The following is a 25,221-nucleotide window of genomic DNA, read 5'->3' as shown; positions in this document are numbered from 1 at the left end:
ACAAGTACGTGACAAATGCCCTTTCATGCTACCTCTATTATATGAATTTTTTGATTTATTTTCATCATTGTCTTGCCCTATTTGAATCCTTTTACCATTTTCATTTATCCACTTATGGTGGGCATCATTATTAACCCACTTTTGGTGGTTGTTGCTGTGTTTCTTTTTATTATAACTGATCCGGCGGTTAGAACCGGGGACCTCTATTTTGAGGGGTCAACGCCCCGCGGAAGTCAAAGGGCCAGGTGGCCGACCGGAGACGTTTTTTGAGCCGGTCGGAACCTCCCGGCCGGCCGACCGAGGAATATCTGACGGTAAGAGGCACCCCGGCGGGAGTCGGGGTTCAGACGCTCAGTGCAACGGTAGCAAGGAGCCGAGCGGAAGGCCTAAGAGAAGGTGATATACTGTTAACAGTCCTTACATAGCACCCTACCGAAATTCTCCCCAGCATATCGAAGTAAATGGCAGTCCGGACGGGAGGGGAGTTCCGTCCGGCCAGGGCGTGAGATGAGGTCCGTCCGGCCGGTGCGTGAACTCCCCGTCTAGCCGGACGGATGGACGTCCCGACCTGTGGTGGGTAGAGATAGACAATAACACCTTCTGACAGCCGTCAAGTCCTATGGCTAGGCCATACTCCAAGTCTGACAACGAGGTGTTATGTTGTCCCATCAAGGACATACTCGGACTGTAGCAGTATGACGTCAGGTAAGCTTTCTGACAGACACATACCGAGGTATGAGTTGCGGACACGTATGCACCTTGGTGGACGTGCAAGAGCTCTTTCACCGCTCTATATAAAGAGTCGCATACTTCGCCGGAGGTACGCGTTCAAGACCTCTGGAGCCACTTTCTTCACTGTTTGCTTGCCTGACTTGAGCGTCGGAGGGTCCCCGCCGGGAACTCCTTCCCGGCCCGACTTCTGTGCAGGTTCGCCGGAGGTTCGACCAACCAGTCGAAGATCCACGTCAGTAGCCGGGAGCGCCACGTGCCCAGCGTCCGTTGATTCAGCATTCGGACAGGATCAATAACCATCATACTTTTCTTGAAATTGATCATTTTTATGTGACTACGACCACAACCACTACCAAGATTAATTTTTTTTCATGTGCTGTTGTTTATCATTTTTACATGTTATCTCATTCACTTCAAGGAATGGACTAGCACCAGTTTGGCAAGTCTAATGATTTTTCATCAAAAGTTCATTATTTTGCTCAGCCACGAGAATACATGTAATCAATTCAGAATATTTTTGGAAACCTTTTTCTTTTATATTGGTGGCAAAAGGTGATTCACTCATCCCTAGCGCCTCCGCCAGCTTGTCCTTAGGCCAACACGAAAGAAGTAAATCACAGGTGACTACTAGCCTTGGGCAGTTGAATAACACATGGGGGAGGGCAGACACCTAGCTACTAGTCAAAATTTGATCCTCATACCTCATGGTGACAACATCACCATGTGCTAGTCAATTGTTCTTCCTGAGGGACAACCTTTTTCTCTATATTAGTGGCAAAAAGTGACTATGCTCGCCCCCAGCACCCCCGCCAACTTGTCCCAGGACCAACACGGAGGAGGTAAATCACGGGTGACTACTAGCCTTTGGAATAGTGACTAACACATAAGAGAGACATTTATCTCGGCCATGTCGAGATTCGAACCCCAGACCTAATGGTGACAACATCTCATGGTACCATAATTATGGTGGTAAAAAATGACTACGCTCGCCCCTTGCGCTCCTGCCAACTCATCCCAGACTAACACGAAAGAAATAAATCATGAGTAGCTACTAGTCTTTAAAATAGTGACTGACGCATAAGGAAGGTATTTACCTCAGCTATACTAAAATTCAAATCCCAAACCTTAGGATGACAGCACCTCAATAATCCCCACCAAACCTCACTAATAAATTAAAATTATACTAATTAAAATTATCTTAAATAATTTTAATCAAAACTACTCTTCATTTGAGACCGAAACTAATATAATAGTGTCAAAGAAAATTTAAGATAGAATGTTCTTTTAATATGTTTTCAATATAGCCCTTTAAAATAAGGACATCCATTTATGTTTATCCTATATATTACAATTATTAATGTGCAGATTATTTATCATATAATATATAATTGATTTATTTACTAAATGCACACAAACTATTTTACAAATATAAAATATATATTATTATTTTATTATTATATGATTCGATCGGCCAAACTAATTATTTAATATATATTTTCGGTTCAATCAATCCTGACACGTTACGGTCCATGTCATCGCCAAACCTTTGACATCGTTGTCGACGTTTTCCTTTTCTTTTTCCTCCAAAACACGGTCTGTATCGGTATATCGTCGCCACCGGCGTCGAGCTTGGGACAATCATGGAATCTCCTTCAAACCTCTCCGCCCTGGAAGAAGAAACAGAGGAAGTGGAGACCGACGATGGTAGAGAAGGAGAAGACAAACTCGGAGGCCAATCCGTTTTTTCTCCCGCGTCGATCCCTCCTCGTCCTGCATCGCAGTGAGATCACCGACCCATTTTACCATATTCATTATTTGATTTTATCACTAGCGCCATCAGTAGATCAAATGACAATCTTGAACCTTCCGGACTCGGTCATTTCTTCGAATTCTTTATAGGCTTAAATCCTCGCGTGATCTTCGTTTCCTAGGTTTTCATTTGTTTAGGTGAATAAAATTTCTTGGCACATAAGGCTCAAGATCAATGGTATAGTCTGACACGTATTTCCATGGTGGTTAACGCATTGAAAGACGATTTTAAGATGCCTTCTAGGGTTGCATTTTCTCATTGGTATAATTCAGTTGCCGTCTATCTAACCTTTTATTGTTCGACAAAATACCTGGCGCAGATCTATCCTTGAATCACAAAAGAATGAATACGATGAGAAGAAAAACTGTACTACTCTCTTATTACCTTATAATTGATTTGTAGTAGTTTTGCTGGCATATTATGTCCATGTTTTTGACAAAACATGATCTTGAACTTGTATCACAAACAGTTTCATTAACCATCACCCAACAAAGGTAGCTTGGACAAGTTCCCCATTTCTGTTTTCATTACCCTTCTACCAATTTCTTTCTTTAGGGGTGAGATAGTAATTCTTCTAGGCTGTTCTAAGATGCTTTTCAGAGTGACAATATATACGATTTCTTGATGAATTTTCTCAAACATGTTGATTTTATACTAATTGTACTTCAAGTTAAGCATACACGTACAACATATAACCATATATTAGAATCTACATACAGGAGTTTTCTGAAAAAGTATGCACCATTGCAATGGTCAGATTATTTTGATAAAGAAGATGATGTGAGAGTTCCTGGTTCAGACAACGTAAGTAATCTTTGTGATGTTATGTATCAGTTAATATTATAGTCAATTTTCCATTTCTCTTACATATTTTGCTTATTGACAGATATTTCATGTCTATATGGCTGGGTCTGGTGGGCCAGTTGTGTTTTGCCTACATGGGGGTGGCTATTCTGGGTATATTTGCACTTCCTCAATCCTGACATATAAGCTACTATAATGCATCTTTGTTCTATGTAATAATCTCAATTTTTTCTATGCTTTGTACATGTTAATTTATTTCAAGCTTTACATACTAAATCATCTAGAAGTCAAACTCTCATATGACTATTTGAAAGGATGACCAATGTAGTTCCATTTGTTGGTCAATGGTTGTGTAGTTATCTCATAAACAACTCAGGAAAATGATTACATAAAACTATCAAGATTCTAATTGCTAACTAAAAAGATGTCCATTTAATGTACTTTTTGACATATACTATTCTATTTTTTTTTAAAAATATAAAATAAAATCACAACATGATTTTTGGCCAACCAATTTATATACTCAACCTCATTCTCAAGTTCTTGACTTTAGCCAAGTTCTATCCTTATATTTGGCTGATCAAATGATTCTATGGCCACTCACAATTTTGATAAACCTGTTAAAAACATTCAAAGAAATTTTCTCGCTGATTTTATTGCTGTTTCAGATACCAATTGACAAACTATAGAGGAAATCACAAATGTATCTTGTCGAGATTCTGCAACAATTGTTTGTTGCCTGTGTACTCGATTTCAATTTGAAGCTCTTGATATTGGCCAAGTTCTATCTGTATATTTTGATTGATTGGATGATCCTATGGCCTGCTCATGATTTTGATGAACCAGTTTAAAAAGTATGCAAATAATGCTTTCCTCTGATTTTATTGATTGTCTTCCTTTTTTATTAAAATCAACTTTTCATTTTCATGCATCAAATTGCCTTTGATTTGATCATGAGACTGTGTTGTCGTTTATACATTAGCCTAATAATATATGATCATCACTTGTGGTTAGGCTTTCTTTTGCCTTGTCAGCGGGAAAGATAAAGGACAAATCAAGGGTGCTAGCTATGGACTTTCGAGGACATGGAAAATCAGTTACTGACGATGATCTAGACTTATCTATTGAAGTATGCACTTTACAATTTGGCACTTCTTTTTTATTAGCACAGCTCACAACATTTTTGTTTGAGTTAGTTACACATATCTTAACAACTCTGATATTGTCTTTCTAGGATTCTATTTTTGACCAGTTGTCAGTTCGCTTGTACCAATAATTTATTTATTTTTTAAATAGAAAGTGACAAATTCACACTTGCAGACTTTATGCAATGATGTATTGGCTGTTTTGAAGACATTGTATGGAGACTCTCCCCCAGCAGTTATACTTGTTGGTCACAGGTTCTCTCATTAGAGCATATCAAAATATTGAGATCTTTATGGCCATATCATTAATTGCAGTTGCTTTTTTGTACCTCCAGCATTATTTAATCAAATTCCATCTGCATTCAAATCAACCATATCATGTAGTCACTTCTCAATTAGTTCTCTAGTTCAATTTCCTGTCTTTGGTATATAAAATTAATCAGTCAGTGATGATCAAGTTGCCTTTTGGCAAGAAGAGCTATTGCCATTTGTCCTGCATAATTTTATGAGGGCATACATACAATATAAATTACAACAACTTATACAGTGTTTCCCATGTCACTAGCAGGGTTTTGATCATGTGCTCCCATTTAAGTTAGCGGAACGTAAAAGTTTGTTACATAATATTGGTAACAGTTTCATATGAGCATTTACTTGCCGGGCTCCACTCTAGAATTATTTTCTTTCCATACAATTTATCATATAATTCTTAGTCCTTCTCTTTCATTGCTCTTGCATTATCTATTTAGTTTTACATGAATTTATCCACCAAGATCAGTGTTCTAAAAATAGGCCTATGTGGTCACCTAGGCGGTAGGCACCAGCCAACCACACCAAAAACATGCTAGTCGGTCAGCCTATGCGTCCTTGGTGTTCTAAATTCTTTTCGATCCTACACTTGGCAGCTAGGCGGGATTAGGCGGCCCTAGGCACCTACTAATCGGTTGAATCGTCTAGGCACCGCAGAAATAGTGCAAGGTTTTTATGATTTTTTTTAGTTTGAGATTTTAAATTTAAAGCCCAATTAAAAAAAATTTGAAATGTAACCTATTTTTTTTTTTGTTGGGCTTAAGTTTTATAAGCTCTAAACTTTGGTCCAACAAGAAAATCGATTGGCTTGCCCTAGCAGCTAGCACCAAACTTCATCTTCAGAGTGAATGAAGAAGCCTATATTTTGGAGAAATCAGAGAGTTAAAAGGCGGGAGAAATCAATTTGAAGAAAAATTTGTTGTCTACTTTTTCCTCAACTGAGTGATTTGAAAGGGATTGAATTGAAGGTTGGCTAAAGTCTCATCTTTTGAAAATGCAATTTCATCAAACACTTGCAATATTCATTAAAGTTGAAAGGTAATTTGTTTTATTTTTGATACTTGCAAATTGAAAGATAATTTGTTTTAATTATTATGTAATTCATGTTGATATTGTGGAATTCTCCTAGCGGCGCCTAGTCCCCGCCTAGGTGGTCTGGTGCTAGGCACTGGTCTAGAGGCCGACTAGCGCCTAGCGAATTTTAGAACCTTGACCAAGATAAATTTCATCTCAGAATCAAGCAAGGTTAAACTAATACACAATAGAAAAAGTCATATTTCTAGTATTGTTTAAATTCAGTCATTTTCTTCACAGTTCAAATAATAACTTCTCACACTCACAGTTGATACTTTTATTTGATGACAAAAACATCTATGCTGTGTTTTGTTCTGGAAAATTCAAAATATAATTAGCATTTATTTTTTATATAATCATAAATTCATTTTTTTAAATAAAGACAACTCTTGATATGGACATAAATCTTAATTAATGGGTTTATTAAAGAGGCATTTGTTCTCTATGAAAGAAGGGAAAATCCATTGCCATGATGCATCATGGGAGAGTCCTAATCAAGAACATAGACCTCTCTAGTTTTTGACTATTCTTCAATTTTTTAAAGTTTATCATGCTAATCAAACATTGAGAGCATCTACTGTTGGTACCCCAAGGTAGTTTTGATGTGACCAAATAAGTTAAGTTATGTCCTGTTGTGTTTAACCTATGTTTAGTTGTGTAGGAATTTAAGAGCACAGGAAGTCGAGTGAAAGACGCAGTTAGTGAGAAGGACGGCACGGGAGAGAGCCGACGGGCTCGGTGTGTATGAGGGATGAGGTGCTGCGGAAGAGTACACCGGTAGATGAGAAAGGAGCGTGCGGTGTTTCCGAGGGACGAGAAGCCGGAGTGGAAGATTGCTCGAGAAGTAAAAGACACAGCTATCCAAGGGACGAAAAGCTGTGGAAGAGTACGTTGGCGGATGAGAAGGAAGCAAGCAGTGATTCCGAGGGACGAGAAGCCGGAGCAGAAGTTTGCTCGAGCAGGCCGGAAGTTGAGTTCGGGTGAGCTCTATTCCGGATGACCGAAATCACCTAAGCGAGCGGAAGACCCGGACCGAGGCGAGCTGAACCGAAGGAGGCTCAGACCAAAAAGTCAGCAAAAGGGCTGACTTCTGATGCCCAGGGCGCCCGGAACTCAACTTTTATCCAGATTGACGTGACTTTTGATCGTTGCTTCGGGGAGAGATTTCTATTCCATTCCAAATGCCTGGAACACTTCCAGGCGCCCCGAGCAGGGCTATATAAACAACCCTACTTCCAGAAGCTAAAAGAACAAGAAACTGTGAAACAACACTTGTACGCTTTTAGTTTTCTGTTTAGCTCTCTGATTCTGTGATGTCATTGCTGTAAAGAGGCTTCTCTGCCCGAAGGAGAAATTAGTGCGCTTTACTTCCTTGGATTAACAACCTCCCCGGTTGTATCCAAGTAAATTCTCGGTGCCTCTGTCTTTTAGTTTTTTTATTATACTTATGCAAGTGTTAGATTTATAAAGCTGTAAATCCGAGAAAGGTCTTTTTGTTTTTTTTTTGTGCAGGGGCTATTCACCCCCCTTTAGCCGGTCGCCAAGAGTCCTAACAAGTGGTATCAGAGTGAGTTCGCTTCAGGAGGACTAACCGCTGAACGAAGCACATGAGATGGCCAGATCGAACATCTACCCACCAGTATTTAAGGGGGAGTTCGCTTTTTGAAAACGTCGGATGGAGGTATATTTTAAAATCGATTTTGATATTTTACTAGCAATCAAGTATGGTTTTGATATGCCCAAAAGCAAAGAAGGAAAAGAAATTGAGAAGCATCGATGGACTGAAAAGCAACGCAACAACTTCATGGCTAACGGTAAGGCTGAGTTCCACCTTCTGAGCGTTCTGCCTGCTCAAGATGTTGACAGAATCGACAATTACGAGAATGCAAAAGAACTTTGGAAAAAGTTCTTAAAGCTCTACGAAAAACCAAAAGTAGTCGAATCTAACTCCTCGATGAACTCCGAGTCGTTATAAGAAGCAGAAAACGAGGAAATTGCCGTTACTGCTCTCATAGCTGAGTACCTACCGGAAGATAAAGAAAGTTCTTCAGTAATGAACTTTAAGAGCATCAATAAAGGGGGAGCAACGTCGGAGGAAAGCAGCCCTACAGGGGGAGTATCAGAAGTCGACAAGATAAGTCAGGTAGGGTCTCTCTACCTCCTGACCAATTGTTTAATTTGATAAAAATGTTGTCGAAAGATTCTTGTAAATCAGTAACAGAAAATAAAAAATTATTAATAGAGAATAATGAGTTAAAAGGAACTCTAGCAACGACTTGTCGATTAGAGGATTTCGACAAACTAAAACAGAAAATGAAATGTTAAAAGAACATACACAAACTTTAAAAATTTCTGCATGTTCAAAATTCTCTGCTTCGAATTTTAGAAATTATTATAGACTAAAATGAAAATTTAAATGGGAAAATAAAAAATTTCTTGTTAATCTGGTAGAAAGGAATCTATTTTGGATTAGATCATGCGTGCATTTTTTGCAATTGAATTTTTTTTTAAACTACAAAATTCCTTTTGAATTTAATTATCATTCAAAATTAATTTGATCCCAATTTTTTTTGAGAAAGAGGAATTCAATATTCATCTATAGAAAAATCTCAATATTTGAATTTTGTTATTCAAAATTTTCAATAATTATCCCTGCTAACTAAGAAAACTTTTTTGAAAAGTTTTTGAGTTATTTATCTAAATACAATTTTTTTTAAAGAATTTTTAAATTATAAATCTTGAAAATGGATTTTCTTTTGTCGAAATGCATGCTTTATACATTTTTAAGAAAATATTTCAAGATTTCCAAAATTGTTTTAAGGCTTTCAATTTTGTTTTTTTTTCTCTTAGACTTTTGTTTAAGATTCACCAAATTTTTTAAATTCAAAATTTTGTTTGTTAAACGATTTAAAATTCTTGACAAGTTACCCTTAGACTTTTGAAGTACCCCACTTTTTTATGTGATCAAAGGGGGAGAAGAGAAGATTAACTGTAGGAGAGGTAACTTAACTTTTTTTTTTTTCAACTTTTGCACTTTATTGCAAAATTTACTTCTTTTACTTTATGTTGGTTTACCCTAACTTAACTTGGGTTGCTCACATAAAAAAGGGAGAGATTGTTGGTACCCCAATGTAGTTTTGATGTGATCAAGCAAGTTAAGTTAGGTCCTGTTGTGTTTAACCTGTATCTAAGTGTGTAGGAACTTAGGAGCACAGGAAGTCGAGCGAAAGACGCAGCTAGCGAGAAGGACGACACGGGAGAGAGCCTATGGGCTCGGTGCGTCTGAGGGACGAGATGCTGCAGAAGAGTACACCGGCGGATGAGAAGGTAACGTGCGGTGTTTCCGAGGGACGAGAAGTCGGAGCGAAAGATTGCTCGAGGAGCAAAAGACGCAGCTGTCCAAGGGATGAAAAGCTATGGAAGAGTATGCTGGCAGACGAGAAGGAAGCAAGCAGCGATTCCGAGGGACGAGAAGCCGGAGCGGAAGTTTGCTCGAGAAGGCCGGAAGTTGGGTTCGGGTGAGCCCTATTCTGGATGGCCAAAATCACACAGGTGAGTGGAAGACTCGGACCGAGGCGAGCGGAACCGAAGGAGGCCTAACCAAAAAGTCAGCAAAAGGGCTAACTTCTGATGGCGCCCCGAGTAGGGCTATATAAATAGTCCTGCACCCAAAAGCTAAAAGAACAAGAAACTGTGAAACAACACTTATACGCTTTTAGTTTTCTGTTTAACTCTCTGATTCTATGCTGTCTTTGCTGTAAAGAGGCTTCTTCGCCTGAAGGAGAAATTAGTGCGCTTTACTTCCTTGGATTAACAACCTCCCCGGTTGTAACCAAGTAAATTCTCGGTGACTCTGTTTTTTAGTTTCTTTGTTATACTTATGCAAGTGTTAGATTTATAAAGCTATAAATCCGAGAAAGGTCTTTTTGTTTTGTTTTTATGGGCTATTCACCCTCCTCTGGCCAGCCACCAAGAGTCCTAACATCTACGACATTCTTCCACACCAACATGCCAATAGCACTAGTGGTTACACTGATTGTATCCTTGGGGTAGAAGATTAGAATTAAACCCGTATTAAAGTGATGGATCTTTACCTTAGGGCTGTGAGCAATGGTCTGCCTCAGGGTTCTTTCTCTCTAATACTTTTTATTTATATGAAATTAATTTGTGATCATTTATTTTATCTTCTGATTGGAATAACCTAACTACAAATGTATACTTAGTTATTTAATGGATTTGATAATTATGCTATAAGGTTCAAACCATAACAGCATTGTATTGCTCTGCTGACATTCAATGCAACTTTAAAGCTTTAACATGGAAAGACAAGGTCTCCTTTCATAGGCACCAAGTCTATGTTACCCTAGACATGGCTGCATCAATTGTTTTATATTTATTTTATTTGCAAATAAATCTGATCCTATTTCTTTAATCTAGAAATAATAAGTCATTCGGGGAATGGCAAAAGGAAACAAGATACTGGGATCTTTTTCCATCAAGATATTCTCCCAGAGCTGGTTAGGGCTTCCTAAGACCAAAAGTAGCTTTTATATATACTTAATGGCATCATCTTTGAGCTAAGCATCTCTATCCATACACATTTATATACTGTTTCAAAACCAAATGAAGCATTATTGCAGCATCATCTTATGCTTGGCTTTCTTACTATAAGATTAAATCAGCTGACCTAATGAACGCTACCAAAGTAAACAGAAACCAATGTGAAATACTTGAGCATTCTGAAAATCACTACTGATTGCTTTTGTTATGTACCTGCATTACCCAGTGAATCCATAATTGGTATGCTTAATATAAACAAATGCAACATCCTTGCAATCATTTTTCACATCTAATTTGGCTTATAGTTCACTAGAGATCCTATAAGTAATATCTCTTCTATGTGCACTTCTATAGCATGGGAGGTTCAGTGGCTGTGCATGTAGCTGCAAAGAAAGTTCTGCCTAATCTATGTGGTCTTGTTGTCATCGACGTTGTTGAGGTGTGCTTCAGAATTTCATCTATATGATCTGCGTTTTCATATAATCTTCTCCACAAGAGTTGTATGTTTCTGTATTTTAATTTCTATCATTTTCATCTTGAAATAGGGAACAGCCATGGCATCTTTGGTCCATATGCAAAAAATCCTTTCGAGCAGAATGCAATACTTCCCATCAGTAGAAAAAGCAGTATGTAGTATCAAATTGAGCTCTTTACCTCTGTTGTTTTTCTCTTGATTTTACAAACTATTATTATTAAGAGCTGAACAAGTTGGGGTTTGTCGGTCTTTTTCAAATCCAACTGAATCTTTTTTCGAGCCAAAGTTTTTGACTGAAACCCAAGATTTGATTTGACTTGGTGAAGATGACCTAACCCTGGCAGGTTTGATTCTTAAGTTTTAATTGATTGAAAAGCCTGTCTTGTGTTGGTTCTTGTCTTATATTATCTTTTTGTTGATTTTTGAAACCTCACATTTTAATCAAAGTTTTGTTGAGTCTAGTTGCATCTATTTTTTATTTTTCCATTTGTGTTTTTTTCCCCTTCAAATTTGGTATATTTGTAGAAATTGCATCAGTTGTTATCTTATTTAATAGCCAGCAAATTTGAACACTTCCCTTATTTCTGGAAAAACAATCATACTGGACTTGTCATGCTAGATTTTTGGACATGAATTATGAAATCACTTGGAAAACTACATGATCCATGTGGTAAAAATATTAGCCTTGTCTCCTACAAAGGAAATAAATAGCTAAGGAAAAAAAGAGAATAGGCAGAAAAACTCACTGTTTATCTTGAAGGAAGGGAAGATGTTCTGAAACTTTATTTGTTAAAAAAAAAACAAAAACATTAATAAAATACATTTGAAAAGAAAAAATAATTAAAAACTTTTTAAGGTTAGATTTGTTTCCATTATATTGCATGCAAAATTGAGTTTTACACTCAAATTTAATAAAATATTATAGAGGAAAAATGGGGGAATAGTCTTCTCTTTTTTTTTTTTTGTTCTTTCCCTTTTCTTCTACCAAAGGAAATGGAGGATAAGTAGCACACAACAACAACAACCAAGTCTTATCTCACTAGGTGGGGTCGGCTATATAGATCTTTTTACGCCATTGAACTCTATCTCTTACTATATCATCATCTATACTTGAATAAATTTAATCTTGTTTTATTGTTGCTAACCAAGTTTTTTTTTATTTTCCTCTTCCTCGTTTAATATGCGTGTTTGTAAATGGAGGATAAGTATTGTTGTGAAAATTTTCTATCATCTTATTTCCTTCTAGTGTTCTTTCCCTCATAGGAGACATGCCCTTAAGGTTGCAATGTTGTGATGCTACTTGAGTCACATGCTTTATACTTGTTCTCTAATATACCAATACAAAACATATGGTGTTGCCTCACGCCAAATAGCTACATGGAGTTCACATTCTCACATGCTACTTTGTTTCAAATAGATTTTCCTCCTTGTGACCCATATGAGTTTGATCATTGGTTAATCATGGAATAGAATCTGGAGCCACACCAGGTTGCACGATCAAAATTTTCTATTCCTCTCCTACACTGAGATGTGGAACACTGTTGGCACCAACTCGTGATCCATCCTCATGTTAGTGAGATCTCTTCACGATTTTGGACCATGATTCCCCTCACTAGGAGAATTGCTATCCTAAATCACTGTCGACATTACAATCTCCTTGTGATTTTATGCAAGTTGCTTTAATGTCCTTCATTCCTCAATCCTAATTATGGTACACATGATAACTACTTTCTTCATTTGCCATCTCACCTCATGTGGTGGTTGAAGGTCCCTCGTCTCTTCACCTCATGCTGTGATTGAGGATCCCCCATTGTCTCACCTTAGGCAATGACTGAGGATCCCTCTTTGGTTCAATAGCTAGAACTAGCACATAGCTCTTTCACCTCATTGCACAAATGCCAGATCACCACTCACCATGGCTTGCCCTTCTCAGGCAGCTTGCACCATGATCTCACGTTCTGACAAAAACCTTTATGTAAGGTCCTCCTCATCTTTTTTGTACGTTCTTTTTGCTTGTCCTTATTGAAGCGACCAACACTACTGCTGGCATGGCTGAAACAACACATAAACTATCTTTTTTCTGCCAAGATTGAAATCCGCCGTGGAAGGAGATTTAGACCTTGGTTAACATTTGCCTAGATCTTAAAATAATGATATGAAACTGAATTTGCAACATCAAAATTCCAACCCTCCACTAGATCACCAATTTATGGTATTCAAGCATGTGAGATGGATTAAACCAAGGTTTGAAGCATTGTTCATGTCTGGGAAAAAAGAGGAAGCATCTTCCTTATGTGAAGAAGCTTGCTGCTTATAGCTCATGGATCATAGAAGAACCTAGAAAGAAGGCTATCTTGTTTCACATGCCGTTTGGACAGCAAATGATAGCCATCATGCAGCAGTATTTAAGACTGTATATTCAACTATCTGAAAATACATTGTCAAGTAATGAAAGATATAGATTTGAAGAAGCAACAATAGTAAGAATGAAATTATTAACTTATGCAGAATTGACTTAGTTTTTGCTCTTGTAGACCAAATTCATCTTCATTCGAAATTCTTTTTGCGGACAAGCTATTGCATCTCCATTACAGCAGGAATACGTTTTATTTTTTTTCTGTTGGAAAGGCCCATAACTGACATAATTTAAAGGTTTACTTTTTCTTACTTGACAAATGAAATTGTTTTTGAGATCAATGAAATTAAATGTAGTTTCATATTTGATTATCTGCATCATATCCTATTTATACTTGACTTGTCTTTGGTTTACTGTATCAAAATTTTGTAGATTGAATGGAGTGTTAAAGGAGGACCCTTGAGAAATGTTGAATCTGCTCGCGTATCTATTCCATCAACACTTGAATATGACAATTCAAAGAAATGGTGAATATAGATAACGCTATAATTATATTGCAGATCCATTGTATTTAGCAATTTCTCAAATATAATTTTTTGGATATCTATTCCATCCACAAAATGAAGAGGAGCCTTGGTGCAACGGTAAAGTTATTGCTATGTGACCAAAAGGTCACGGGTTCGAATCCTAGAAACAACCTCTTGCAAAAAACAGGGTAAGGTTGCATACAATGGATCCTTCCCCGGGACCCCGCATGGCGGGAGCTTCGTGCACCGGGCTGCCCTTTTTTTTCTATTCCATCCACACAATACTAACTATATTATAAGTCAATTGCCGTTAGCAATTTTCTCAATTCATGTTTTTTGAATGACATATTTCTAGTCCTGTAATCTAAAGATGCTTTGCAGTTATGCATACCGAACTCCGCTTGAGAAAACAGAGAAATATTGGAAAGGCTGGTAAGTCAATGAAGTTTTTCTTTTTCCATATTATATTCTTGGTTTCCAACTGTCATTAGAATTTTCTGAACATTTATGCAAATTTTGGTACATCTTTTAAGAAATTATTGGAAAACCTTACATATGGTAGATAAGTTCAAATATTCTACAATTTATATCTTGAATAGTTCTGGTGTTAATTTGGTCTGTCACAATGATTTATTTTACATTAGATCTATTCCAGGTATGAGGGCCTCTCAGAAATGTTCTTATCATGTCCAGTACCAAAGTTGTTGCTGTTAGCTGGAACAGACAGATTAGACAGGTCTCCTCAAGCATATATTCTTTTGCTAAAAATGTAGTGCAACTGTTGTAAATACAGATTTCGTCAGCTATATTGAGCAGAATCTACATATTTGTTCCTTATTAAAGTGATATATTTTCTAAATTGTTGCCAGTTTCTTCCATGGCTAGTTTCTTCTATGGATTCAACCTCTTCAGAATATACTGGAATACTGTTTGAAGACATTGAAGTCCACTGCAACAACACTTAACATTTTACTAGTTAATTTTACATAACTAATATTGATTTGATCAATTTAACAGAGGACACTAAGTTGAAATCAAATTTGTCCAAAGTTTATTTATGTTAGTCCATCTTTAATCTTTTAATGGACTGTGGTAAACCTTTTCGTTTTGCGGTATCTTTGTTGGTCGTCATGGTGTATATGTTTTATGCAACTGTGACATATTATTTCATCAATTATTCGGATGAACTGATATTCTTGCTAACTTTTAGGACTCAAAATGTCAATATTATTTCTCAAGCATGCAGAATTAACATTTCTATTATTCTGTCCTGTTGCTTATATACTTGTTTGGAAGTTATCCTCCTAAATTTGATGTGTTCTGCCTTTGTAGAATTTTTGAAGATTGGCACACTTATGAATTTGAGACACAATTATGACTTTGAGAATTATCTTTAATGCAACAGATCTCTTACTATTGGGCAAATGCAAGGCAAGTTTCAAATGGTTGTCGTGCGACACACTGGACATGCAATACAGGTTATGAGATCTCCAACTCAATCTCTCAATATATGCATGAATTGCACATATGTGGAATTTATTTTTATCTGTTACTGCTTTGACATGTTTGGAGGCTTCTCATTGGTTATATACATCTGTTGGCCATTTTTTAATAATTAATTTCATTAAATTTGTCTTACAATATTGGTATATAATTGCAGGAAGATGTACCAGATGAATTTGCATCACTTATAATTAATTTTATATCTCGTAACCGAATTGGGCCAAATGGTGTTGAGGTTAGTAGTCATGACATCACATCAAATTAAATATGTTTTGTAAGGACCTTGGTAATTGTTTTGTTTAACATTGAGTGAAATTTAGGTTATATCTGTCACAGCATAAAGGTAAAGACAGTAAAAAGACATTGAACTAACACAATAGTTTTCACATCTGAACTATGCATAAAAATTGGTTATTTTATCATTAGTTGCCACTCCAATTTCCAAAGTTGTATGAGTTGATACAATGCAATACCTACTCCAGTATATTAGGGCAATAAGAAATGAAATGAAGGTTCAAATATGTGAGGCTGATGAGAAATAAAAGACCTTGGTTTGTGCTTTATTTTTGTTTTTGTTTTTGTTTTTGTTTTGACAATTGCTTTTGTTATGTGTTCATGATTTGTTTTTTCGAATATGGTTGTTTCTTGAATTGAGTTATTTTGTACTTCAACCATGCTTTGAAATCTCATACCATGTTGAGCGAAATGGTTAAAATGTATTATTACCGAAACTTGATACCACTCGGCACAGACAATAGTAAATTATTGAAACATAGTAAATTACCAAAACTTTACCACTCGACATAAACAATAGTAAATTACCAATATTTGATACCACTTGACACAGACAATAGTAAATTACTGAAACTTGATACCAATCGTTCCTCTTCTTTATGTTCTTCCTCCAACCTCCAATCCATCACTATCATCATGTATCAAAATGGCGACATGATACCAAAATAGTATCGTTTCAGTCAAAGGATTTCTAAACTTGACTCCAACATTTCTTTTATAAATTGGAAGCTTTGTCTTGGGATTTGTTTATTTAAGCGGCGTCAATATTTTACTTGATTGATTAAGGGAAGGATGAAAACTGTATAAAAATCTGACTTGTTCCTTTCTCGTGAATCATTCTGCCCAAAATTGGGTGGACAAGAAGAGAGATTGTGAAAAAAAAAATGATTTGGCCCACTTCTTTTCCATGAAATGGTTGCCTTCTTCCTGTCCATGCATTCATCGTATGCCAAGTAGCACTGCAAATTCTTCCTCCTCATTCTCCTGTTCTCTTCCCCCACCTCCTTTCCTCTGCATATATTCTTAAGTAAACGCAGCCCTAGAGTCAAAAAGCATTTCTGTTTCTTCAATGTGCCTATAAGGTAGAAAGTTATATAATGCTCTCAGTGCACTCTGGTACGTTTGATAATTGGAGTTATTGTTGCAACTTTAATATCAATTTTATGCAACTGATATCTGTCATCTAGTCTTTTCTGTCTTATTTTTTGATGTTTCAGAATTTGTTGCGTTTGCTATTATGCAGATTCCAGGACTATTCAAACGAACACAGTAGAGACGAACTGTTGAAAAGATGTTGGAAAGCAAAACTAAGGATTCTCAACTAACGGAAAACAAGCAAGCTTGTTTTATATATGCTGCAGTTTTTTGTTTTTTCTACTTTATTTATTTATATTAAAACTCTAGTGCGTGAGTTACATAATAAATCAAATATGTGAATCTCTGGGCTTTGATCATCCTTTCTTGTACACTTGTTTTATTAGGCTTTCCGCACAACGTTTGTTGCGAATAGAATTAGCCTGAAGTAATTCTCGTGGTTCATGGAATGAATTTGAATATAGTAATTTTTATGAAATAGAATAGGAATATGTGAATGTGTTTCTTTGTTCGGAATATGTGATTTATTCTAATGCCTATATTCGATTCATAGAATGTTTCACGAAATAAATGTGTTGACTATATAAGTTCACAAGTAATATTTCATTTAGTTTACCCAATCTGTTTGGCTGTCTTGATCTACTTAGTTTGCTTGGCATGAGTGCTTTGCCGTGCTGGCATACCCAATAGTTTAGTTCACTTGACTCTCACAGGGCTTGGTTCACCTCAATTCGCTTGGTTCACTTGTCAAGTATGGTCCTCTAGACTTTTTTTTTTTTTAGATTTTCTTGGTCACTTTTACTATCCTGACTTACCCAGTTTGTTTGGCTCAGTTGATTCACCAGTTTGCTAAATTTATCTGGCCATTGTATTCAGTTCATCAATCTGCATGGTGATATACTCAAAACTTGTCGTCTTATTGAGGTTCTCGTCTGTTCAGTCTATTCAGCTTGGAAAATCTGTTTGGCCGAGTGCTCTTCTACCTATCCAGACCGCTTGCACCTTTGGTTCTTCCATTCAAGGCATTCAGTCAACTCGTCATTTTGTCTCTCTTGCTTACTTTCTCTTTGATGTTTCTAACTGCTAGGATATAAGAATATTGTATAGTTGGCTTGGCGTATGTGTTTTTAGGAGTGATGTAAAAATAATTGCAAAAAATGATGAGGGCACAATAATTTCATTGGTATTAATGTTGTACATAAGTTTTTTTGCTTTTAATAATTATTTTGTGGGTCAAACGCAACAGGGAGTAGCCAACATAAGTCCACTGCTGAAGCCCGACGACACTAAAGTGATCAATTTGTCAAATCTTTTGGATGCCAAACAATCACTCCCTCAATAAAAAAATTATGGATATTACCTCTATGAGATTAGAAATTAAATGTCAAATATCTAGTGGCCAAAGGGGTGGATAATTATAAACATAGTGGAAATATAAAAAGAATAATAATAAGCAATAACAATTGACAATACATCAATTTTATATGATTGTGAATTTTGGATCTCACTATATTTTCTACTTTACTATCTTTTACAAGTCTTATAAGATAATGAGTACTAGAAGAAAAGACTTGATCTAAAGCATGAAGGTAACCTTACATTTGATAAAAACATAATTATACAAAACAAGACAAGGGCTTAAGACGTTGATAATGAGTAATTTCATTAGTTCCTTCATCTTATATTTATACTCCCTAAGTAACTTTCACTTTAGTCTCAAAATATCTGTTGTGCATGAAAACAATGGACTTGCTTTAATTAGCCAATTGAAGTCAATGTTGTATCAACCATCTGCACAATAACAAACACATTAGTTGCCTCTGAGGTAATGAAGCAATGACAAAGCGCCTTCTTAATTTATTAAGTATTTAAGGATTAAATTTCAATTTTGATGAATTAACCAATGAATTTTATTTAATGGATGATTGATCTAAGAATATTGAACTGATGAATCATAATTGATCTAAGAATATTGAACTGATGAATCATACTCTGTGACTACTTCTCGATTTATTTTGGTGGTTGATGAAAAATTTATATAGGACCGAATCAATTATCCTATAATTAATTGATGTAAATTGAATAAATAATACTAACTAAAAAATAACAAACACATTAATTAACTGAATCTACTAATAGTTGGTTGACCAAATTGTATCACACTAGCCATCTCATGACTGTAGTCTTGCTCTATCAATAACTAGGTAGTCAATCAATAACTAGTCGACTACTTAGTTAATTAATTTTGCCAAGATAGATCGCCTAATCAATCCCATCCCATATAGAAATATTTGGTTAGCTTGTAAATAAGGATATCAGTTTAGAATTGATACCAATTGTTTAAACATTGACAATGTTCCTTGAATTTGCTTCCCCCGTTAATTTTTACTAAATTGGTCTTTATATACCATGTGTAAGATCTGATCAAATGTTGATAGGCATGAAAAAATCTCCAACGGGTTCTGTTGAGAGAGAGACACTCTCCTTTCACTAGAGTTCTGTTGAGAGAGAGACACTCTCCTTTCTCTCTAGAGAAGGCGACAATCACTGGTCCATTGGGAAGAACTGAAACAACAATGAATTGATCCATGACAACCTCCTTGTTCACCCATTGTTATGGGAGAACACCCTCCCACTCACCGGCACCGGCGATGGTCTTACTGACTGTGGCGACAGTTGATAATCTGTCTCTGAAGTCCAAAATAGCAATAAACAAGGAGAAATCCATTCCTCTCAACCTAACACTTAGAAAGCCCTCCCCCAGAGCTAACTCCTCGACAATTGCAAGCAGTCGGAGGTGGTAAAAAATATACTGATTTCCAAGTTCCCAATTCCCCTATTTTGGCTCCATTTTTAGTATTCAAACAGAGGTTTTTAAGAAAGGGTAAACGGGTCGAACGGAACATCTCTGACTGATGCTCGAGTGACCAGATAAATGTTAGAGGGTAACAAATGGCCTACACCCACTTGTATTGACGTTTTAGGTCGACGGCGGCACTACTAGAGGCAGACGAGGAAGAAGAAGAGGAACAAGCAGAAGGTCTCAGGCTTGCACAATGGTTGATTGAGCTAGACAACTAGGTGGCGATGCATTAGGGTGTGACGTGGACCTTGGGTAGCATCTAAATTCATCGCAAGCCTGACTGCACACACTCCAAAAAATGGTAGTTGAACCATTGTAACTTGAATTTAAAACACACGGATCGGGTTAATGGATCATGCATCATTGTGCCCGCTAAGCATCCTTACTGCTAGATTGTTATGCGTTGCCGGACGATGGCCGCCCGACGAGGCTAGAGGCTACTACAGTTGAGAAACAATAGTGGAGAAGCAAGGGACAAACTGGACACCACGGGGCAGCTACAAATGCAACGCCAAACGAATGTGCAAAACATTAGCAACACTCACCCACACTCTATGTCGGAAGGGGACAGGGGCGGAGCTAAGTTATTGGTTTAGTGTAGGCAAATTACAACTACCTCCGACAAACACGTTGCACAGGACGCCTCCCTCAGTCCAATTTTGATGACAAACTCGATAGTAGTGTAGCAGCTAAAGCTCTCCGCTTTACAAGCCGCTTATATAATATGGAGTTAGTAGGGTCAAAATTATACATTGTATTATTTCAGAGACACTACTTTTAAAATGTGAAAATCATACATATGTAGTAGAGTTAACATAAAATCATACATTGAGATCATGTGGCACTCATGACTTTAGCAGGAATCCTGCACAAGGCAACCAGGACACTATTCTCATTGATTAGTTATTATACCCACATAAGGCCAATCTAGCTAGAACATTACAATAGTTTAGACTATCAACAACATAATTTGAATAACTTATTTTTTTTTTCATATTCTTCCCTCCTAAAATTCAATAACTTCAGTAGATTTTCTGATTTATTCATTGCTATAGTACTGGGAAAGAGAGGGATGATGTGACATGTACCTTGAATTCGCTATGGTCTTAGGACTAGAACCAAAAACTATGAAGGTGGAGCATGAATAGCGGTGAGCATCCTTCTCCCTCCCTCTCCTTGGCATTTTTTCAAACACCCAAAGATTGTATTATTTTATGTATAGTACTTTTTTTGGCCTGGGCCCAATGTGGGTACCCACACTAGTCCTGGGTTGGTTCCACCCCAAGAGGGGGAGAGAGAAAATAACTAGCCTAGTAATAGAACACAAACCAAGAGATGGTCCGACATTTTCACAAAAAATTGCCTCAAGCAGGGGATATGACACTGAAATAGATTAAGTGTTGGAAGAAATAATTTATTGCTGGAGATTTATGAGGTATTAGCTGAATTTAAATACACCGAATTAAATTCACTTATCTGTTGAATTGACCTGAGCTGATAATCTCAGGTTGCCAGCAAGGGCTGGTTTCTGCTATGTGTCGAAGAGCGACCGAGCGGGCAGATCGGCTGAGTAACAGGTCTGTGTTGCCGAGTATGCAGATCGGCTGAGCAACAGGTCTGTGTTGCCGAGTAGGCATATCGTCCAAGTAGTAGTGCAGATTGAATCGTCGAGTGGACAGATCAGCCGAGCAATAGGTTTGTATTGCCGGGCAGGCAGATTGGCCAAGCAGCAGAGCGGACTAAGAGAGAGGCTGCCCGAGCGGGTGACTGTTCGAGAAGTCCGAGCGAGAGACTGAGTGGACCGACCAGGTAGTGCAGCCGATCAAACAGAGCAGCTTGAGCAGGCGTAGCGGTCGAATTGGAAAGTGGCTGGTCTAGCATAACGTAGAGCGACCAAGCGGCTAGATAAGCAGAGGAGCCCGAGCGGGCGAACAACTGACTGGGAAACTCAGTTCGTAAACAATATTGCCCGAGCAGGAAAAAGGACCGAGGCTTGTGAGAGTCGCAATTTTCTTGAACAGATTCACCCCACTTCCGGCTGTGCTTCAAGGCTTACTAGGGTCATCTGTTTCCCAGGATATAATGGTTGACCATGATTCCCACCAAGTACTAAGGTCATATGTTTCTCAGGATACAATGGTTGTTATCACTGGCACTTTGTCGAGCAGGAGTTGCACGACACATTAATGGTCATTATTTGCCAAGCAGTGAAACACCCATTGTTTCACTCGTCTGTTTTGATTCTGCATTAATCTCTAATTTAATACATCTGTTACATAACAGCAAAAGGGTTATATGTTGGTTGTTCCACTTGGATAAATTTTGCCCCTATCGGTCCGACATTAGACACACATAGGTCGTGTCTGCACACGAGTCAACATGATTCAGTATAATTCGAACCCTAGATTTGCACCCCTTGTGGATCCACACGTGAGAGAGAGCCTCTCCCCATGTATTTATTCAAATCATCAATGTATGTGAATCAATATAAACCAACTAACATGCCATGAAACTCCCAATGTGGGACTAAAGTCCCATTCATAATAGAGTCTCTTTCCTCTTCCACCTCTTCTCCATTCACATCACTTATATCCAACATTGAGCAACAAGGGAATTGAGCAGTGCATAATGAAGAGGATCTTGAACCAATTGACAAAGCAATGGGGCATTGCTGGGTTGGAAGATTTCTTGGTCGTTTCTCAGGGAAGGCACTGAAGGACCTAAGCAAACATTGGAACACACCACATAAGATGTTCAGACATCACTCTTTATGACTGGTATTTTGATTTGACACAAAGAAGCTACATGATTGAGTTCTAAAGGGAGGCCCTTACATTTCTTATGGATGCCCATTCTACCTCAAGTCATGCCTCAGTGTTTTTTCTTTTAGCCGGAAGCTCAGAGCCAAATCCCACTCTCGATGCCAATTTGTAGCTTACTAGTAGATTGTCGAACAATGACAAGGCTAAGCAAACTTGCATCAATGGTTAGAAACCCCCTATCCACAAATCGGGTCACTCATATGAAAGAGAGGATCAATTATGCATGGGTCCTGATTTAAGGTGACATTGCCAAACCACTGTCTGCCAGCATACCAATAACACCCCCTAATAAATGCGAGATTGAGTTGGACATGAGTTTTGAGATAGTTTTAAAATTGTGGACCAGCTACAAGCAACTGGGTACCATCATGAACATTGCATAGTATCACAATTGTCTCGGGAGCCCACTCAACCATATACTGTGAAGCCTATGCTCAACTTAGTACTATCCCAACCACCTATTGAAAATAGGGAAAAAAATACAGACCCCCATGATTAAGTGCCACAACCCCAGGATCCCAAGGAGGCACTAACAGACCGATACACTTCTTATTGATAACCTGAATCTGAATCTATGCCAGATACAATGCTGCAACAAATGCATGTCTACTTTGGGTGTTGAAGAGATAGAGGAAGGTGAATGATAACTTGGAATCCAACCGTGGATGAAAATGATTTCATAACACAAGGAAGTCAAATGTCATGTCAAAGACAGATCCCAATAACTCCTATAACACTCATAGTCATTACTATTATATTTGAGAGGTGTTCTAACACAATTACCTTAGATATTATATTATTTATTGGACAAATAAATTTACTATTTGAGTATACATTCTTTATATATATGATATTGATCTTAAACTCAATTAATGAAGTCTATAATACAATGCATAACATAAGAGAAATCATGATTATATTACAATGAATATCTCTCCATGTGTAATTATATGTATTGAAATATTCCTTGAGATTAGATATAATCAATTCTGTAATACTAGCATATGTTATGCTTCTTGGGTTATTCAAGCAGTCGATCCTCATTGGCTGGAAACATTGGGATATTAAGATTTAGCATCTAGATGCTGGTTACGGGTAACTAGTTCATTGGATATAACCTGCTATGAGACTTCATGTGATTCTCTATATGTCAATGAAGATCTCATTATAGCTCAAGTGTAGGTTTCCTTAGACTTGAGGTATTCAAGTCATCTTACTTATGAAGACTTATACTTTGACATATTGTCAATCATCTCCTAGGAGGTGTAATTTTGAAATAGTTAGGTATAAGTCATATGATCGAAGGTGTGTGAATAGCTCATAGAGAATTTACCACTTCTTTTATAAGGAGACATATACCTTTTGGTCTTTTGTCAGGATTATTACTCGTAAGTAGTCTTTGGTCAAAGTATTACACGTTAAGAGAATGATCTTCTTGGACACGTGTTTGAGTAATTTGAATTTGTAGAACAAGGAACTAGTACTTGTGCTAGATGTGACATAGTCATATTAGTGGGAACTAACATATAGATCATGTCCTGAATCAAATGGATATGATATGAGTGAAAGGAATAGACACACTGATAACTGTAGATGTTGAAGGGTTTAGATTTAGTTCTACGATTAACTATGATTTTTTGGTTAATTGGGAGTCATAATGTACTATTTGATGACACTCATGATCGATTCATAATTAATGGTTAATTATGAATGACCAATATAAATTGAGAACCTATTAGTTCACATACACTATGAGTATATCCGAAAAAATTAAAACAAGTTTGAGAATTGGATTCTTAGATTGAGAAAGACTAAGTCTAGTAGGAAAGGCGAGGGGCAAATATGAAAGATATTTGTCGCACCAGAATCGATGGTGGGGCATGCCTCTTGAAGGCAAGATCCATTATGAGGAAAGAGAAGAGCGGAGAGGAAAAATTAGATTAGTTGCAGGCATAGGAGAAAGCAAATAGAAGAGAGAGTGAGAAACGATAGTAAAAAGAAAAAAGTCAGATTTGTCAGAAGGATAAAATAGGAAATCTACTTAAAAATGTGCGTTCTTTGGTAAATATCAAAGTAACATATGCCTTTTGGTAAATTTAGATCTTTACATGCACCCTTTGGTAAATTGTCGAAGAACAAGAGCTAAATTAGAGATACCCAAGTCAAAAAAAAAAAAAAAACTACCTGCCAGTAGTCATTATCATATTTTGTGGTATTTTCTAGCAAACCAAATACAGTTTGGTTTGGTTTGGTTTGTATTGGCTTGACAAGTCCACAATTCACAAAGAAAAAGAGTAGAAATGCAAGACATGGGACACACTAGTTCATGTTTGAGTATCATTGGTTTGAGCATCAATCTAACCAACCTTGTATATCACAAAACGGTTAAATCATGAAATAAATATCTACAGTTGAAAAGGACACCTCCATGAAAACAGAACAATTGACAAGATTCAGACTTTAAGTTTCATTATGTAACATATGACACAACATGCTATAATGCAACACTGTTCTTATAATTTAAGGATAGAATCATGAAGAACATTGTATAGATCATACATAGAAAGCTTAGTAATGAAATTTGCTCTTCCATAAAAATAATCAAGACACACTACTCAATATCAAAGAAAAGAGAAGTTGAAACCTGTAAACTGTGACAAACTGAATCAAGACATGAAGTTCTTGATGAACATATGCTATAGAATCCTGTTTCTCGTACATGAGCTTGAATAACAGAGATTCAGAATTAAATACACAAGAAGTAAAACCAGGCCATTAAAGTTATCTCATTACTTTGCACCATGTAAATCCTGTATAAACTTTAAATATATCCATATATTTACAATTATGGA

General features: G+C 37.0%; 1 protein-coding gene across 1 annotated transcript; it reads left to right on the top strand.

Annotated features, from left to right (window-relative positions):
* The first annotated feature begins 2,272 nt into the window (after window positions 1-2,272).
* On the top strand, window positions 2,273-17,137 carry LOC121967158 (protein phosphatase methylesterase 1-like). The gene is made up of 13 exons (XM_042517210.1): window positions 2,273-2,512; window positions 3,262-3,346; window positions 3,429-3,499; window positions 4,361-4,475; window positions 4,667-4,746; window positions 10,789-10,873; window positions 10,980-11,060; window positions 13,698-13,792; window positions 14,174-14,224; window positions 14,448-14,528; window positions 15,198-15,270; window positions 15,453-15,530; window positions 16,833-17,137. Exons 1-13 carry the CDS (start codon window positions 2,373-2,375, stop codon window positions 16,860-16,862), a joined length of 1,065 nt encoding a protein of 354 aa, XP_042373144.1. The 5' UTR covers window positions 2,273-2,372; the 3' UTR covers window positions 16,863-17,137.
* The last annotated feature ends 8,084 nt before the right edge of the window (window positions 17,138-25,221 follow it).

Source organism: Zingiber officinale, chromosome 3B, assembly GCF_018446385.1.
Source record: "Zingiber officinale cultivar Zhangliang chromosome 3B, Zo_v1.1, whole genome shotgun sequence".
Taxonomy (NCBI): domain Eukaryota; kingdom Viridiplantae; phylum Streptophyta; class Magnoliopsida; order Zingiberales; family Zingiberaceae; genus Zingiber; species Zingiber officinale.
The sequence above is the reverse complement of the archived record's forward strand: the minus strand, read 5'-3'. Positions and strand labels throughout refer to the sequence as shown.

What these genes read in the sequence shown, in the direction of transcription:
- LOC121967158 (XM_042517210.1), top strand. Translation starts at nt 2,373, where the DNA reads ATGGAATCTCCTTCAAACCTCTCCGCCCTGGAAGAAGAAACAGAGGAA. An exon ending in GTTATACTTGTTGGTCACAG is followed by an intron (nt 4,747 to 10,788) that starts GTTCTCTCATTA and finishes GCACTTCTATAG; the next exon opens with CATGGGAGGTTCAGTGGCTG. An exon ending in TTGTCATCGACGTTGTTGAG is followed by an intron (nt 10,874 to 10,979) that starts GTGTGCTTCAGA and finishes ATCTTGAAATAG; the next exon opens with GGAACAGCCATGGCATCTTT.